Source organism: Heliangelus exortis, chromosome 9, assembly GCF_036169615.1.
Source record: "Heliangelus exortis chromosome 9, bHelExo1.hap1, whole genome shotgun sequence".
In the NCBI taxonomy this organism is placed as follows: domain Eukaryota; kingdom Metazoa; phylum Chordata; class Aves; order Apodiformes; family Trochilidae; genus Heliangelus; species Heliangelus exortis.
This window is the reverse complement of record NC_092430.1, coordinates 10,355,034-10,368,320: the sequence shown is the minus strand read 5'-3', so window position 1 is coordinate 10,368,320 and position 13,287 is coordinate 10,355,034. Positions and strand designations below refer to the sequence as shown.

The following is a 13,287-nucleotide window of genomic DNA, read 5'->3' as shown; positions in this document are numbered from 1 at the left end:
CAGGGGCTGTCCAGCCAGTGCAGATCCAGTGCAATCCATGTTCAGAGCATCAGGGGCTCTCCGAGGCCAATGGTGAGGCCAGTGTGTGGGACAACAAAGGTGTTTGGGTCCATGGCTAATAGGGAGCCAGTTGGGGCTCCTCAAAAGTGGCACAGCGGACAGTTTAAGAGCCTATTTCCCACCCATCACTTCCCCAGCATTGGAATGAGCCCTTCCTAGGGTCCTCAGGGCAGTGACTTGCCTGGGAACAGCAGCAAAGCTGCCTCCATCCCCACAGTCTGCTCTTTCTCTGCATGTCCAGCTCTGGCAGCAATGTTACAATTACCATCTCCCTCTGGAGCCTACAGCAAGTAACATGGCCAGCGAGGGGAAAAGCACTGAATTCAAAGGGGGAGATAAGTCACTTGGGGACAGCTCCACACGGAGGGAAAAAAAACCCAACTGCACGTCTGAACCAAAGAACTATGATGCATCCTGGTGCTGATGTCCAAGAGTCTGGAGCCATCAGCTGAAACCCCCAGGAGAAAACTGGCCTGGGAACGGGGACTACCAAAGAAGGGCAGCCCAAAGTCCAACGCTCCCAGGCTCTGAGGACACATGAAGCATGAAAACTTCCTTAATCCATCTCTGGCAAACCATGTGGCTTTGCTCATCCCTGTCCTAACCCCAGTGCTGCCTCCCCCATTACTCCCCGTGGGGACTCGGCACGCAATGACTGCTCTCCGGCGAGGCAGGTTTGGCTCCAGCAGGTTTTATCTCTAGAGGAGTGCGGTGCTGCCAGCAGTACAAGATATTGGGGGCTTGCAGAGCAACAGTGATGATGACAGGCACGGCCCCAGGGTGGTGTGGTGACAGTCGCAGCCAAGCGTCATGCAAGGTGGTTAGGGAAGAGGGGCTTGCCAGGTCCGAGCCCTCCAGACACCCCACCAGGCAAACACCACGGGAGGATGAAGCTTTACCAGGGCTCACAGGGCAGGCAAAAGCCCTGGGGCCAGCCCCTACCCTCTCTGAGGTGGCACCGCATCCTCCTCAACTCCCCTCCCGCGCACAGGGCAGGCGACTAAAAGCAGCGATTTGGTCAGGACTCAAGGTACCCCATCATTAAATAATAGGAATGAATTATGTAGGAATGATGAAGGGTCTGGGCTGCACAGCTGGGTTCTAGCAGCACCTCTTCTTTGCATCTGCATAGGGACCAGACCCTGAAGCTGCGGTTTGGGGCAGGCTTTTGGGGAGCTCTGCCTGCTGTAAGGGGTCAGTGGCAAAGCTACAGGGCTACTGAGAACAGGGAGGGACCTGGTGCTCCCCAAGCAGCACGTGGGGATGGAGAGGACGCAGAGGGGAGGTATGGCTTGGGACAGTGGGACTAGAAGCCCTTCTCGATGCTGAGGGTGCGGCGGGTGACGTGCTCCATCTTCCCCGAGATGTACTCGGTCAGGCTGATCTGGTAGTTGGCAAGCATCTTCAGCATCAGACGCAGGTTCAGCCACCACTGCTCCTGGGGCAGCCTGTGCCTGCACAGGAGGGGACACAGTTCTAGAGGGGCCCCAGGGACAACCCAGCAAAGTCCCTTTGAGATCTGGTAAATGGCTGGGGTGTGGGGACAGGGACTTACTCAAAATCCGTCACTTTCTTGAGCTCTGTGACGGGGCTGAAGGCCACCACCTTCTTCCTGAGCCCGATCACGCAGGCAGAGTCTCCCGAGTTGGCAAACACGCGCCCTAGGAGGAGGACGCTGATGACCATGGCCACCTCACTGGGGGTTGAGTGGCAACAGGGTCTGCCCAGTGCCACCAGCCTCTCCCCCCACCCCAACGGGATCCCCAGCCCTCAGCTCACCCTTGCGGTAGGCTGCCTGCAGCTTCTCTGACATCCACAGCACCGCCTTCACACCCAGTTTCGTCCCATAGTTGCGGTCAAAGGGGGTTGGGGCTCCCCCCTGGGGACATAGAAATGGTGATGTCAAACCCACCCAGCTTGAGAGGACAGCAGTGGACTGAGAGGCCCTGTCCCCCATACCTGCTGGAGGTGGCCAAGGACGTTAATCCTGCAGTCAAAGATGCCTTTGCCCTCGGAGGAGTAGAGGTTGTAGAGGAACTCGGTGGTGTAGTGCTCATGGCACTTCTCATTGCTGAAGGAGCAGAGGGAAGGGATTGGGGGACTGCTCCTCCTTAACCTGGCATCCCCCGGAGGTCTCTCTTGTGCTGCTCTAAACTCTATACCCTTAGGTTTTACCCTTTTGTTCTCCCTGAGGCCTGGAGCAGAGCCCATCTCCCCAGAAGGACCCTGGTGCTGGGGTGGGGATGGCAGGGGGAGCATCCAGTGCAGGACTGTTCCCCTGGCCAAGGGTGGCATCCTGCCCATGCACCCACCGTGCCAAACCCCGCTGCACCTGGGAACCCCTCTCTGGCTGGAGGAAGTGCTCAGTTCCAGCCCCATTCCCTACCACCAGGCCGGGTTTTTTAGCCAGCATTCCCAAGGGTCCCCAACTCACCGCAGAACCAGCCCTCTCTGGATGTCTGTCTTCATTTTGTCAGTCAAGTGTTCCACGTTGGCCTGCAAGGTGAACACCAAGATGCTGACAGCCATTGCAGGGCCTTCTGGGCCTCTTGTTTGGACACAAGTACCACTGACATCAACCCACGGGACACCTGCCCACAGGCATCATGGGACTTGAACGTTCTCCGCCAAATCATGCCCTATCCTAGAACCCTCCCTTCCTAGTTTTATTTCTTATTTTCACCCAGAAAGCAGTTCCTGCCCCACTCACCTTCAGATCGTGGATGGTGAAGGGATCTTCATAGACGTAGGCAGCGTCGGCGCCCACCGCGATGCCGGTGACGGTGGACAAGTACCCGCAGTAGCCCCCCATGGTTTCCACGATGAAGACCCGGCGCTTGGTGCCCGAGGCTGACTGCTTGATGCGGTCACAGCTCTGTGCCGAGAGAAGGGGAAGGTGACACCAGGAAGACCCATCTTTGCTGGTTCCTTCCCAAGTGTCGTCCCAAAACGTGAGGGGAGCCCTGTCCCTCACCTCCATGGCTGCGTTGACGGCTGTGTCAGAACCAAGGCTGAAGTCAGTCCCGGGCACATTGTTGCTGATGGTGGCAGGGATGACGCACATGATGATGCAGAGCTCCTCGTACTGCCCACGAGCCTCCACCAGCTGCAGCACCCCCTCATATGCCTGCAAGAAGACGAGGGCTGGGGAGACGCTGGCCCCACTCCTGGATCCACATCCCAAAAAGGATGGCCCAGGGTGCTGAAAGCCCCGCCCCCCCAGGAATACAGGGGTTTCCCCGCACCTCGAACCCCCCGATGACCAGAAGCCCCTGGATGTTGAATTTCCGTATGTTCTCCACAATCTTTTCCATGCAGGTTTTGGGGAGCGTCCTGCAGCGGGCAAGCGCAGAAGAGAGTCCAAGGTGATGATGGGGAGGGGGTCCTTGCAATGCCTGGGTACAGCAGCATCCCCTCTGCTCCATCCCCTGCCCCCCCCAGGGCCGTTCTTACCGCTTGGTGCCCAGCATGGACCCGCCTCGTCCCAGCCAGCCCGCCACGTCGTGCCAGCCCACCTCACGGATCTGCAAGTGGCAGCACCCAGTTGGGGGATGAGGGAGCACCCCCGCTCACCCCCTCCAAGCCCAAACCCACCCCCCTTGTTAACCTGCAGCCCTCTGGCTCACCATGTCCCTTACCTGCCCCTTGGACAAGCCCTCGAAGCCATCATTCACCACGTAGACAGTGTGTCCCTGGCAGATGGCGATCCGCACGGCTGACCTGACAGCAGCGTTCATGCCGGCGGCAGGAGCCCCCACATTCAGGATGGCCAGGCTGAAGGGTGTCTGCAGGGACAGGGGTGGGGATGACATGTGGGTGCCTGTCCCCAAGAAGGGGGGCAGTGTCCCCCACTGCTCCCCACCCCTCCTCACCTTCTCCTGTGCCGGCTTCTCGTGTGCCAGCAGCTTGTAGATGTTCCAATTGTTCTCAAAGCTCCTGCAAGCACAAGATGTCATGGCCCTGGGGAGCACCTGGGCCCTAGGGGTGCAGGGAGGGGACCCTCCCCAGCAGCAGAAGCCCCTGGGGAGAAGACCCCTGACACATAGAGCTGTCTCCCCTCGCTCTCATTGTCACTCCTCACCTCCCACGGAGCTGGATGGCCTCCTCAAACCTCTTCTCATCCATGGCCTTCTGCACATCCTTTGTCTTGGGCAAGGAGAGAGGCAGCCATGTGACACCCCTGCCTGTGGGCAGGACAGTGGGAGCCCCCACCTAGGGAGCCTGGTGTGTCCGATCCCCCCCAATACTCACCACCTGAACACACTCCATGAGTGGTAGCCGGACTGACTGGTTCCCTGAGAGGCTCACCACACAGGCCGGGGTGTCTGGGGTGGCCTCCAGCAGCGCCATCACCGCCTCCATCCCCATCTTGCTGCTCTGCAAAGGGGAAGGGGTGCCCACCGCTGTGACACCAGGGCCACCCACACCCAAGGGGTGGGACACTCCCCCGGGGTCAGAACCCAACTGCCTGCTCCTCTCCACAGGGTGGCTCCATGTCACCTCTGGACCTACCAGCACACGGTCAAAGGCTGATGGGGTTCCCCCACGCTGCACATGTCCCAGGACAGTGACCCGCGTGTCAAAGCCCAAGCGTTTCACCACCAGCTGTGGGGAAGAGAGGATGTCACAACGAAGGGGGACAGACACACCAGGGACACACTGGTGCCACCATGGGTGCCGGGGCAGGGTCAGGAGCGGGCGCTTACATCCTTCACATAGTTGGAGGAGATGGGTTTGCCGTTGCGGTCAATGGCACCCTCGGCAATGATGATGATGTTGAGCCGGGACCCTCTGCTGCGCGTCTGCAGAATATGCCTGCTGGGGCTTGGCCAGAGCTCTCTGGTGGCTGAGCCCCAGCGTCCTTTGCCCTCACCAACCACATGCTGGGGTGAGGTTGCAGGTGGCCAGGCCCACCCAGCCAGCACTGGGCTGGGTTTGCGCTGGGCTGAGTGCCCCGTTTCACAGGGACAGTGACTGGTAAGACCTCCTGAAGCTTGGCAGGGGATCAGCCTGGGTCCCCATGGAGGCTCCCCAGGGATAAAAGGGGGACAGGACCATAGGACACTCCCCCCAGCTCACCTCCCCAAGCCTCTCGCACATGAGGTCCTCCCAGCCATCCTCTGGAGGGGATTCGGGGATGAAGAGCCAGTCAGCACCTGAGGCCAAGCCAGACACCAGTGCCAGGTACCTGAGGGGGATGTGGTGGTGGCAGCTCTGGAACCAGCCCGGCTCCAAAACATGGCATCTCAGACTTTCCCCCTGTGGTTTCTTACCCGCAGTGGCGGCCCATCACTTCCAGCACGAATGTCCGCTGGTGGCTGCAAGGACATGGGTGGGAGAAGAAAGTGGGTGGGTGGAATGGCCAAGGTGCTCTGGCACCCAAAGGCCCCCTAGCCCACTCACCTCTGCGCCGTGGTGGTGATGGCATCGATGACCTCCATGATGCGGTGCAGTGCGGAGTCAGTGCCAATGGTCATGTCAGTGCCGCAGAAGTCGTTGTCAATGGAGCCCACCAGCCCCACGATGTTCAAGCGGCAGTTCTCCCGTGCCACCTCCTCGCTGATCTGCCCTGTGGGACACACACACACAGCCACATCACTGGTTATGTTAGGGTGCTCCCATGATCTCCCCAACATCAGGATGGATCCTGCAAAAGCAGGGGAAGAGCTCAGCCCTCATGATGGGGTGGACCTCTGGATTTAAACACCACTGGGATGCTTTCAGCTCTACCCACCCAAGTGTTTCAGGGAGTGGGGGTTTCACATACCATCCTGGACCAGCTCCTCCAGTAGCCCAGCCCACTCAGAGCGGAAGATGTCAGCCCCTGTCAGGCTGCCGTCCCCACCGATGACACAAAGGTTGGTGATGCTGTGCTCCACCAGGTTACGGGCAGCCCGCAGCCGACCTGCCCGGGTGGTGAAGGCTTTGCAGCGGGCGCTGCCAATCACCGTCCCACCCTGGAGAGTAAAGAAGAGGACACAGCTCACCATGTAGGTTTGGGGGTCATAATGGGGGATGGGGGGGTCCTGTGGCCCCACTGGTGAACCTCACCAGCTGGATGATGTTGGAGACGCTTAACCAGTTGGCTTGCTTGATGTTGTCTCCCCCCTCCACCAGCCCCTCGTAGCCCTGTGGAAAAGCAGGGGGTGGAGGTGAGGGGGGAGACCTTGGCACAGATGGGGGTCAGTTCCAACCCCTCCCATGATAGGGAGCAGGGGGGAGCCCCAACCTCGTAGATGAGGAAGACCTTGGCTCCCACATATATCCCCATACGGGTGACGGCACGGACTGCAGCATTCATCCCTGGAAAAGTGAGATGTGAGCTGGGAGGGTCCCACCCCGAGGGACCCCGGACCCCACAGGTGACCGGATCCCATCGGTGACCCTGAAGTGTCCCCTCCAGTTGGGGAGGGGGGCGGAGGGAGCCAGGCAGGCAGAGCCCGAGGAAACTCAGTGCATGGGTGAGAGCTAAAGATAAGCAACTGCCCCGGGGCCATACGGACTGAAACCCGCTGCGTGTCCCTGGGGGAGGGGACACTGGGGAAGGGCGGGGAAGACACCTGAGAAGAGGGGGGAGGACACCGGGGGAGTGGGGGGGGCGGGCGGAACGTCACCGGGGAAAGGGGGGGGAGGACATCCTGGATGGGGCGGGCATCGAAGACCCCGTGAAGGTGCCCAGGGGGTGACTGGGACAGGGAAGCGCGGCGGGTTGGCCCGCACCGACCCCTTCCCTGGGGGGCACATGGGAGGGGAGGTGCAGAGGTAGGAGTTCCCCCCACCGTCGGGGCCATCGAGCCGCCCCCCCCTCCCCTCCCCAGCCCATCCCTCCCCGGGCCCACCTTGAGCGTCGCCGCCGCTGGTGAGGACGGCGATGGCCATGCCGGCCCCCGCCATCCGCAGCCGCTCCAGCTCCCCCGCCGCCATCGCTGCGCTCCGGCACCGGCACCGGACACGCCCCCTGGGACAAGCCCCGCCCTCTTTCTGGGGCCACTCCACGCCCCCCCGAACACGCCTCTTCCTTAAACCACGCCCCGGTACCACGCCCACTTGATGCCACGCCCCCACGCCCAGGCCGGTGGTCTCTGACAGTGCCAGGGGTCGTTTTGGTATCCATTTTATATATTTTTAAAGATATATATATATTCATTATATATATAATCAATTAAGCTCTAATTACAAACAAAAAACATCCATGCGCAGCCAGCCGCCCACCCAAAGGGGTTTCTCCCACCCACGCCATGGCGGGGATGCCCCAAGAGTGGAACGGGGCTCCCTTGACATCCCCACTGACCATCACCCGCACCAGTGGGTGCTGCCAGTCTGCTCCCCCCCATCCCGCCCTTCTCACGCTCTGGCTCTAGGTGCTGCGTCTCCTCCTGCCCTTGGGGAGCAGCCAGGGTGCCAGGGGATGGGGAAACTGAGGCAGGCACTGGCTCCTCGCTCCCCGCCTGGCTGGAGCGGTGCAGGCTGGTCCTGCAAGACCTCGGGGTCTCATCCCGGTGTCACCACATCCGCGCTCTCCGGCAGGGAAGGGGTGCGGGTGGTTCTGGCGAAGGAAATGGGAGAGACCTGGCCGGACTCCCGCTCTCCTCCTCCCGCAGCCCCACCTCCCCGGACCCGCTTAACTCCCCACTGAGCCAGCCCTGGGGCCACCACTCCCGGCCCGGTCCCTGTCCCCAGGATGCTCCGCTTGCTGCTGCTCTGTGGGGCCCTGGGCTGCGGGGCAGAGCGGGCGGGTAAGGCGAGCGCATGGTGGTGGTGGGCTTGGAGGTCCTCCGGGGATGGCACAGGGGACATATGGTTTAGGGGGAGGGTGATGCCTGGGGTGGTGGGTGATGTCTGGTGTCTCTTGCAGCCCCGCTCACCTTCACCATGCTACAACGGACCCGCGTCTCCAGGGGCAGCTCCTTCTTCTGGGGGAACGCCAGCCTGGACGGGAAGCTCAGCCATCTCCTAGAGGAGTTTAACGTAACCCAGGTGCTGCCGCTGGAGCCCCCGGACACCTGGGCCAGGAGGCAACAGGACGTGGCCACCTACCTGCATAACTTCAGCCAGCTGATGAAGCTCTTCAACAAGGAGAGGCCCATCAACTGTGAGTGGTACCCCGGGGGACGTGCAGCCCCCCTGCTCTGCCTGGGCTTGGGGGACCTCTCTGGGGACAAATGGGCAAAGGGACAAGGATAAGGCCACGCGCAAAACCTCAGAGTGGGCAAACAGAGTCCTTGTGCCCAGCTAGGGGCTTCTTCCCTGAAGCTCTCTGGGAACAGGGAGATGCTCCTGCTGCCTCGCAGGAAAAGGGCGAGGGGCTGCAGCCCAGGGGGGATGGGTGGGTATAGGCACCTTGTTAGCACCCTGCAGCCTTCAGGGTGGGGTGAGACGCTGATTATGGTGGTTTCATGTACTGCCTGTGGCAGTCCTCAGTCCCATGCATGTTACCTCCAAAGTCCCTGTGCCAGGTTTGTTTTACCTTTGTTTGCTTTGCTGCCTGCAAACCAGTTTTGCCCCTGCTTTGCATGTCTTCACCTGGCCCTTGGGGAACACTTTCTCACCTCAGGGGGTCTGATGTGAGCCCCACGTCTCCCCTTTCCCCACACTTCATGTGCTGCAACCTTCTGTGGGAGCAAGGAGTAGCTTGTTCTGCACCCAGAAACTTCCCAGCCCTATAAAACTGATGGAGATAAGGAAAGGAAGAATAATTCAGGTCACCCTGACTGTTGGAAAAGCCACTGCTGCAGCTGAGGCCTTGCAGACTCTGGGTGCTGGTGACAGCAGTGCACTGTCAAGGGTGGGTGGCTTGGTGGGTGCTGACCTGGTACCCCTCCCTCTGTCCCTGCAGACACCCAGAGCCTGTGGTGCCACCTGGGCTGCCACCTCTTCCCCAATGGCACGACCAAGAGCTTCTATGAGGTGACCCTCAACGGGACAGCTTTCCTCAGCTTCCATGTCCACAATGCCACCTGGGAGCGGCGCTGGCCTGGCCGGGAGGAGGTGGCCACCTTTGCTGAGAAGGAGCTGATGAAGTACAACGAGACCACCCAGCATCTCCAGCATTTCCTCAACACCACCTGCGTCGGCATCCTGCGGGCCCAGAGCACCTGGACGGGTTTGTGCTGGGGCCAGGGGGGGAAATGGTGATGTGATGGGGGTGACCACAGATGTCACCTCCATCTCTCTTGCCTCTTGCAGGCACACAGAGCAGCCGGTCACATGTTCCGCTGGTGCTGGGCCTGATCCTGGGGACCTTTGCCTTGCTGGGCATGGCTGTGGGGATCTTCTTGTGCACAAGAGGGAGCTGCTAGCAGAGCCAGCAGCTGGACCATGTCACCGTGTGGAGGAAGGGCACAGACCCACCATTAAGCCGTGGAGGCAGGGGATGGACCCACCATCACACTGCAGAGGTAGTGGATGGACCCACTATCACCCTGTGGAGTTGGTGGACAGACCCACCATCACCCTGCAGACCTAGCCTGTGCGTCTCAAGAGAGACATCTCCCCAGCACTCCAGCACCACTTTGCTTCCAAAGGACACCAGTGGCTTGCCTGCCTGATCCCCCCCAGCAGCAGCACTGTGCCCCAGACATGCCAGGTCTGCCACAGTGCATGGAGACTTTAATGCAGAAATACACTTGGCACAGATGGAAAAGCTGGGGAAGAGGTAGAACGGAGGAGAGGAGAAAGAGCCCAGAATGGGTCAAAAGGATGAAACACTCATTTCTCCCTCTTCTGGTGGGGAGGAGGTTGTCCCACAAGGTCATGTAATAAATCCACCCACCAATGCTCACTCTGATTGCTCTCATTTCCACCAGTACCAGCTTGGGGCTGCAGATCCATCTTGGGGAGACCTCATTTGCTGGGTGGGCTCGTCAGCATTGCCAGTCCCCAGCTTGGACTGCAGGCAGTGCACTGAGTTTGCAAAGCCTCTGGAGAGAGTGTGCTGGGGTTTGCATCTGCTAAGCTCATTTGACGCTGCTGGCAGCTTTGGTTTCACTCAGTGAAGTGATTTTTTTTTTATTTATTTTTTTTCAATGACCGAGCAGTGATGCTTCATGTTTCATTTTGGAGGTTGAGGACAGACAGTTGCAGTGGGACAGGGTTTTTTGAGCTGCTCACTGCCTTCCCCACTCTGATCTTAAGGATGCTGCCCACAGGAGCACGGGGACACCAGGCAAGGGGCAGGGCTGATGCCCTGGGGACCAGCTAAAGAAACACAGAGCTGCATCACTAGTCCTGTCCAACAGCACTCACCAAGCTTTTCTGCAAGCTACATCTGATCTAAACCCTGCCCTTTGACCATTCAGCCTTTGGTTGTATGAATAATAAATTTGTGGCTGTATTTTCCTTCCACCCCTAGAGAGGTCTTGAGCATGACACCCCTCTTCTCTGCAGGGGAAGGGCTGGGGATGACCCAGGAGCTGGCTTGGGTCACCGAACGAGCGTACAGCCCAGGGGCAAGGAGCTTTGCTGGGTTAACTTCCAGCTTGCTCCTTTCTAAAGCCCCTTCCCTGTGGCTGAAAGCAAGCAAGGGTGGGCAGAGCAGGAGATGGGAAGAGATGCAGGCCAGAAAGAGGATGGGAAGATGAGATAGTGGCTGTGCGTAAGGAGGGACTGAGGAGTTCTCCAAAGACCACATCTCATCACCCTGGTTGCCAGGGTCAGGGTGTTCCCCACCCTTCAGCGGGCTCTGCTGCGAAGGGGAAATAGCAGCCAAGAGGCTGGAGGATCCAAAACAACAATGCCGAGATACGTGAAGGTCATGGTTCAGCTTCTAAAGAAGCACCCTTGATGGGAGCTCTGCTATGGGCCAAGCACTGCACAGCCCACCATGGGCATCAGGGGGTGTGAGGCTGGTGTTGAAGGTCAAATGTGATAGGTCTGCTCCCCACAAAGGGATAATTCTGCTGGTAGCCAGCTCCCAGTGGGGAAAACTTCTGCCTTCCCAGCCCTGCTTCGTCTTTTGGGTGTGGGGCATCTCCACACGTGGAGGCAGATGTTGCGCTGTGGTCCCACCATCCCTGTTTTTCCCCAGTCCCTGGGACTGCAGATCGTGTTCCTGAGCAGGACTGGTGCCTGGTGCCTCAGGGTGGGAAGCTGCTGTTGGACACAGGCTGGCAGCAGAGACCTGCCCAGGAGAGACCCAGGCTGGAGAAACTGGGAGGATTGGAACAACAGGGTTTGTTTGGCTTCTGAAATGTGTCATCTTTTGGACAGATGAGGAAGTCTGCTTTAAAACAGCTCTGGAAAAGTCTTTTCGCTGCCTCCAGCCCCCCTGTGTGTGTTGGTTGCAGTAGGAGAGTGCTCCAGAAAGGAGCTTACTTGGCTGTTGTCTCCTGAGTCTCTGCCCACAATCTAAAGGGAATGGGACAGCACCCAACAGCAGGAACCTCCCCAAACCCACAGGATCCTGAGAAACAGCCACATCTACATGCCAAACTACATTCAAAGTTGCCACTGTCCTATCCCAGGGCCACCTCACCTCACAGCACTTCCAACCAATGTGGGCATGGTGGCCAAGAGCTGGGGGTTATGGCAATAGCATCCAGCACAGCCCCAAAACTTCTCTTCCTCTCCCCCAAGCCCCCAAACCACCTCATCACGAGGCCTTCAACACTTGTCCTGGAGCAGTACACTGGGGACATGTTGGCTGCCCATGACAGCAGACAACCTGGGCTTCCTCCCTACCACTGCTCCAATGTGTACCATTCTTCCAGCAGTTGCTAACTGGCAGATGGCCAACCCTCTCCCAGATTTGGCTGTTCTTCCACCCTTGGTCCCTACTTGGGACAGACACCAACACTTAAGTGTGCATCCTGTCAACCAAGGGTTGTTTTTCATTTACTCCTCAGTTTGACTTTTTTGTTGTTTCTCCCTTTTTTCCTTTCCTTTTCCTTTCTCTTTCCCTTTCCTGCTTCTGCAAGAGGGTGGAGCCTCATGGAGCCTTTCACCAACCCCTGTGCATCTCCCCGATGAGGGAACCATCCCCGTCACCCACACTGGCTGCTGCGTGAGGCTTTGCTTTGTTTTGATTTCCTTCCGTGGTTTCCATCATTCAGCTGTGCTATCTCTGGTGTGGATAAAGGTGGAGATAAGACAGCCAAGCCTTGAACCTTGTTCCAGTAAGACCAACGCAAATGTGCTAGGAACCAACTTTCCATTTCAGCCATGGGTGCTTCAGACTGGGTGGGCAGGTTCTGCTCCCCCCCTGTAGCAGGAACAGACAGTCCCTTTAGGACATCAGCTCCTGCTAGAAGACCAGTGTCCCTAGATGTGTCCTTCAGGCTCACCCAGTCTTGTGCTCCAAGCCCCAGTGCCCTGCACTTGAGGGCAATGAGCTGGCTATCTCCAGGAGCTGCCCAGAAACACAGCAATGGTTCTCCAGGGCCTGGTGGGGTGGGGAAGGCAGCAGCTGGGGGGCTGAAAAAGAAAGTTAAAAAAAAAAAAAAAGTTGGAAAAACTTGATGGTGTTGGTGCTTATCATGAAACTGGGTAGCACCAGACTGAGGGCTGTGGGGACAGGAAGAAGGGATTATCCTTGTAAACACCCCTTACGCACTCGGGCCGAGCTGGTGTCATCAGGGCTGGTCTGGACTAAACAAGCTCCCCCGCTTTGGAATTTCCCCGAGGTCACAACTGTCACAGCCCCAGATGTTCTCATTTCTGGCAGTACCAGCTCTCAACCTTCCTTTTTAGCTCTGGGGGCTGCACGGGGTAGAGGGAGCTTGCAACATGTGCAGCCTCCAGCCAGTCCTCCCTCAGCAGAAGGTGCTTTTTTGGGCAACGTGAGTTCTATGGGTGGAGGTGCTTGGGTATTTGCTTTCCAGCAGCCTCCTGATCCCACACAAGGGCAGGCAGGTCCTTGGAAATATTTAACAGCAGAGGAAAGGGCTGGCGTGGTGAGTCCCTCGGGGCAGGGGTGCCCAGGACACATCACTGCCCTCTCTTCCCTTTCCTCTCACCTCCCAGGTCAGCAAGCTAGAGGAAACAGGAGGAGAAAGCTGGCTGCTGGCCACAGTCAACACCCAGCAGGGCTACGTGGCAGTGGGATACCACCAGTCCCCCACCCTGTATCTCCCACCCTGGCCCCTCCCTGGGGATCACTTCAAGCTGAGCAAACCATGCCTGGCAAGACGATCCACCATGGCTCATGGTGCAGGCAGCAGAGATGAGGGCTGCTGCCTAGAAATCACCTTGGCTCCAGCAAGGAGTTGTGGCTTCCTCTTTCCAGCCAAA

At 58.8% G+C, this 13,287-nt stretch overlaps 2 protein-coding genes across 3 annotated transcripts; one reads left to right on the top strand and one right to left on the bottom strand.

Moving 5' to 3' along the window:
• Positions 1–735: 735 nt before the first annotated feature.
• On the bottom strand, positions 736–7,054 carry PFKL (phosphofructokinase, liver type). Of its 2 annotated transcripts, none has more exons than XM_071752041.1 (22): positions 6,900–7,054; positions 6,290–6,363; positions 6,112–6,189; positions 5,828–6,017; positions 5,464–5,629; positions 5,334–5,378; positions 5,140–5,248; positions 4,767–4,862; positions 4,573–4,665; positions 4,312–4,437; positions 4,142–4,206; positions 3,933–3,996; positions 3,699–3,845; positions 3,514–3,584; positions 3,306–3,393; positions 3,035–3,187; positions 2,771–2,935; positions 2,495–2,556; positions 2,020–2,131; positions 1,840–1,939; positions 1,616–1,721; positions 736–1,514 (listed from the first exon to the last, which is right to left on the bottom strand). In XM_071752041.1, the coding sequence occupies exons 1-22, from the start codon at positions 6,982–6,984 to the stop codon at positions 1,367–1,369; spliced, it is 2,343 nt and encodes a 780-aa protein (XP_071608142.1). In that variant the 5' UTR covers positions 6,985–7,054; the 3' UTR covers positions 736–1,366. The 2 variants fall into 2 exon arrangements, with proteins under 2 accessions (XP_071608142.1, XP_071608143.1); XM_071752042.1 differs by lacking the exon at positions 6,900–7,054 and adding an exon at positions 6,445–6,534.
• Positions 7,055–7,669: 615 nt separating this feature from the next.
• On the top strand, positions 7,670–9,841 carry PROCR (protein C receptor). Its single transcript, XM_071752040.1, has 4 exons — positions 7,670–7,796; positions 7,916–8,152; positions 8,897–9,163; positions 9,247–9,841. Exons 1-4 carry the CDS (start codon positions 7,742–7,744, stop codon positions 9,357–9,359), a joined length of 672 nt encoding a protein of 223 aa, XP_071608141.1. The 5' UTR covers positions 7,670–7,741; the 3' UTR covers positions 9,360–9,841.
• Positions 9,842–13,287: the final 3,446 nt, after the last annotated feature.

What these genes read in the sequence shown, in the direction of transcription:
- PFKL (XM_071752041.1), bottom strand. Translation starts at nt 6,984, where the DNA reads ATGGCGGCGGGGGAGCTGGAGCGGCTGCGGATGGCGGGGGCCGGCATG. An exon ending in TCATGGAGTGTGTTCAGGTG is followed by an intron (nt 4,207 to 4,311) that starts GTGAGTATTGGG and finishes TCCTTGCCCAAG; the next exon opens with ACAAAGGATGTGCAGAAGGC. An exon ending in TCCATGCTGGGCACCAAGCG is followed by an intron (nt 3,394 to 3,513) that starts GTAAGAACGGCC and finishes TGCCCGCTGCAG; the next exon opens with GACGCTCCCCAAAACCTGCA.
- PROCR (XM_071752040.1), top strand. Translation starts at nt 7,742, where the DNA reads ATGCTCCGCTTGCTGCTGCTCTGTGGGGCCCTGGGCTGCGGGGCAGAG. An exon ending in CTGCGGGGCAGAGCGGGCGG is followed by an intron (nt 7,797 to 7,915) that starts GTAAGGCGAGCG and finishes TGTCTCTTGCAG; the next exon opens with CCCCGCTCACCTTCACCATG. An exon ending in GGCCCAGAGCACCTGGACGG is followed by an intron (nt 9,164 to 9,246) that starts GTTTGTGCTGGG and finishes TGCCTCTTGCAG; the next exon opens with GCACACAGAGCAGCCGGTCA.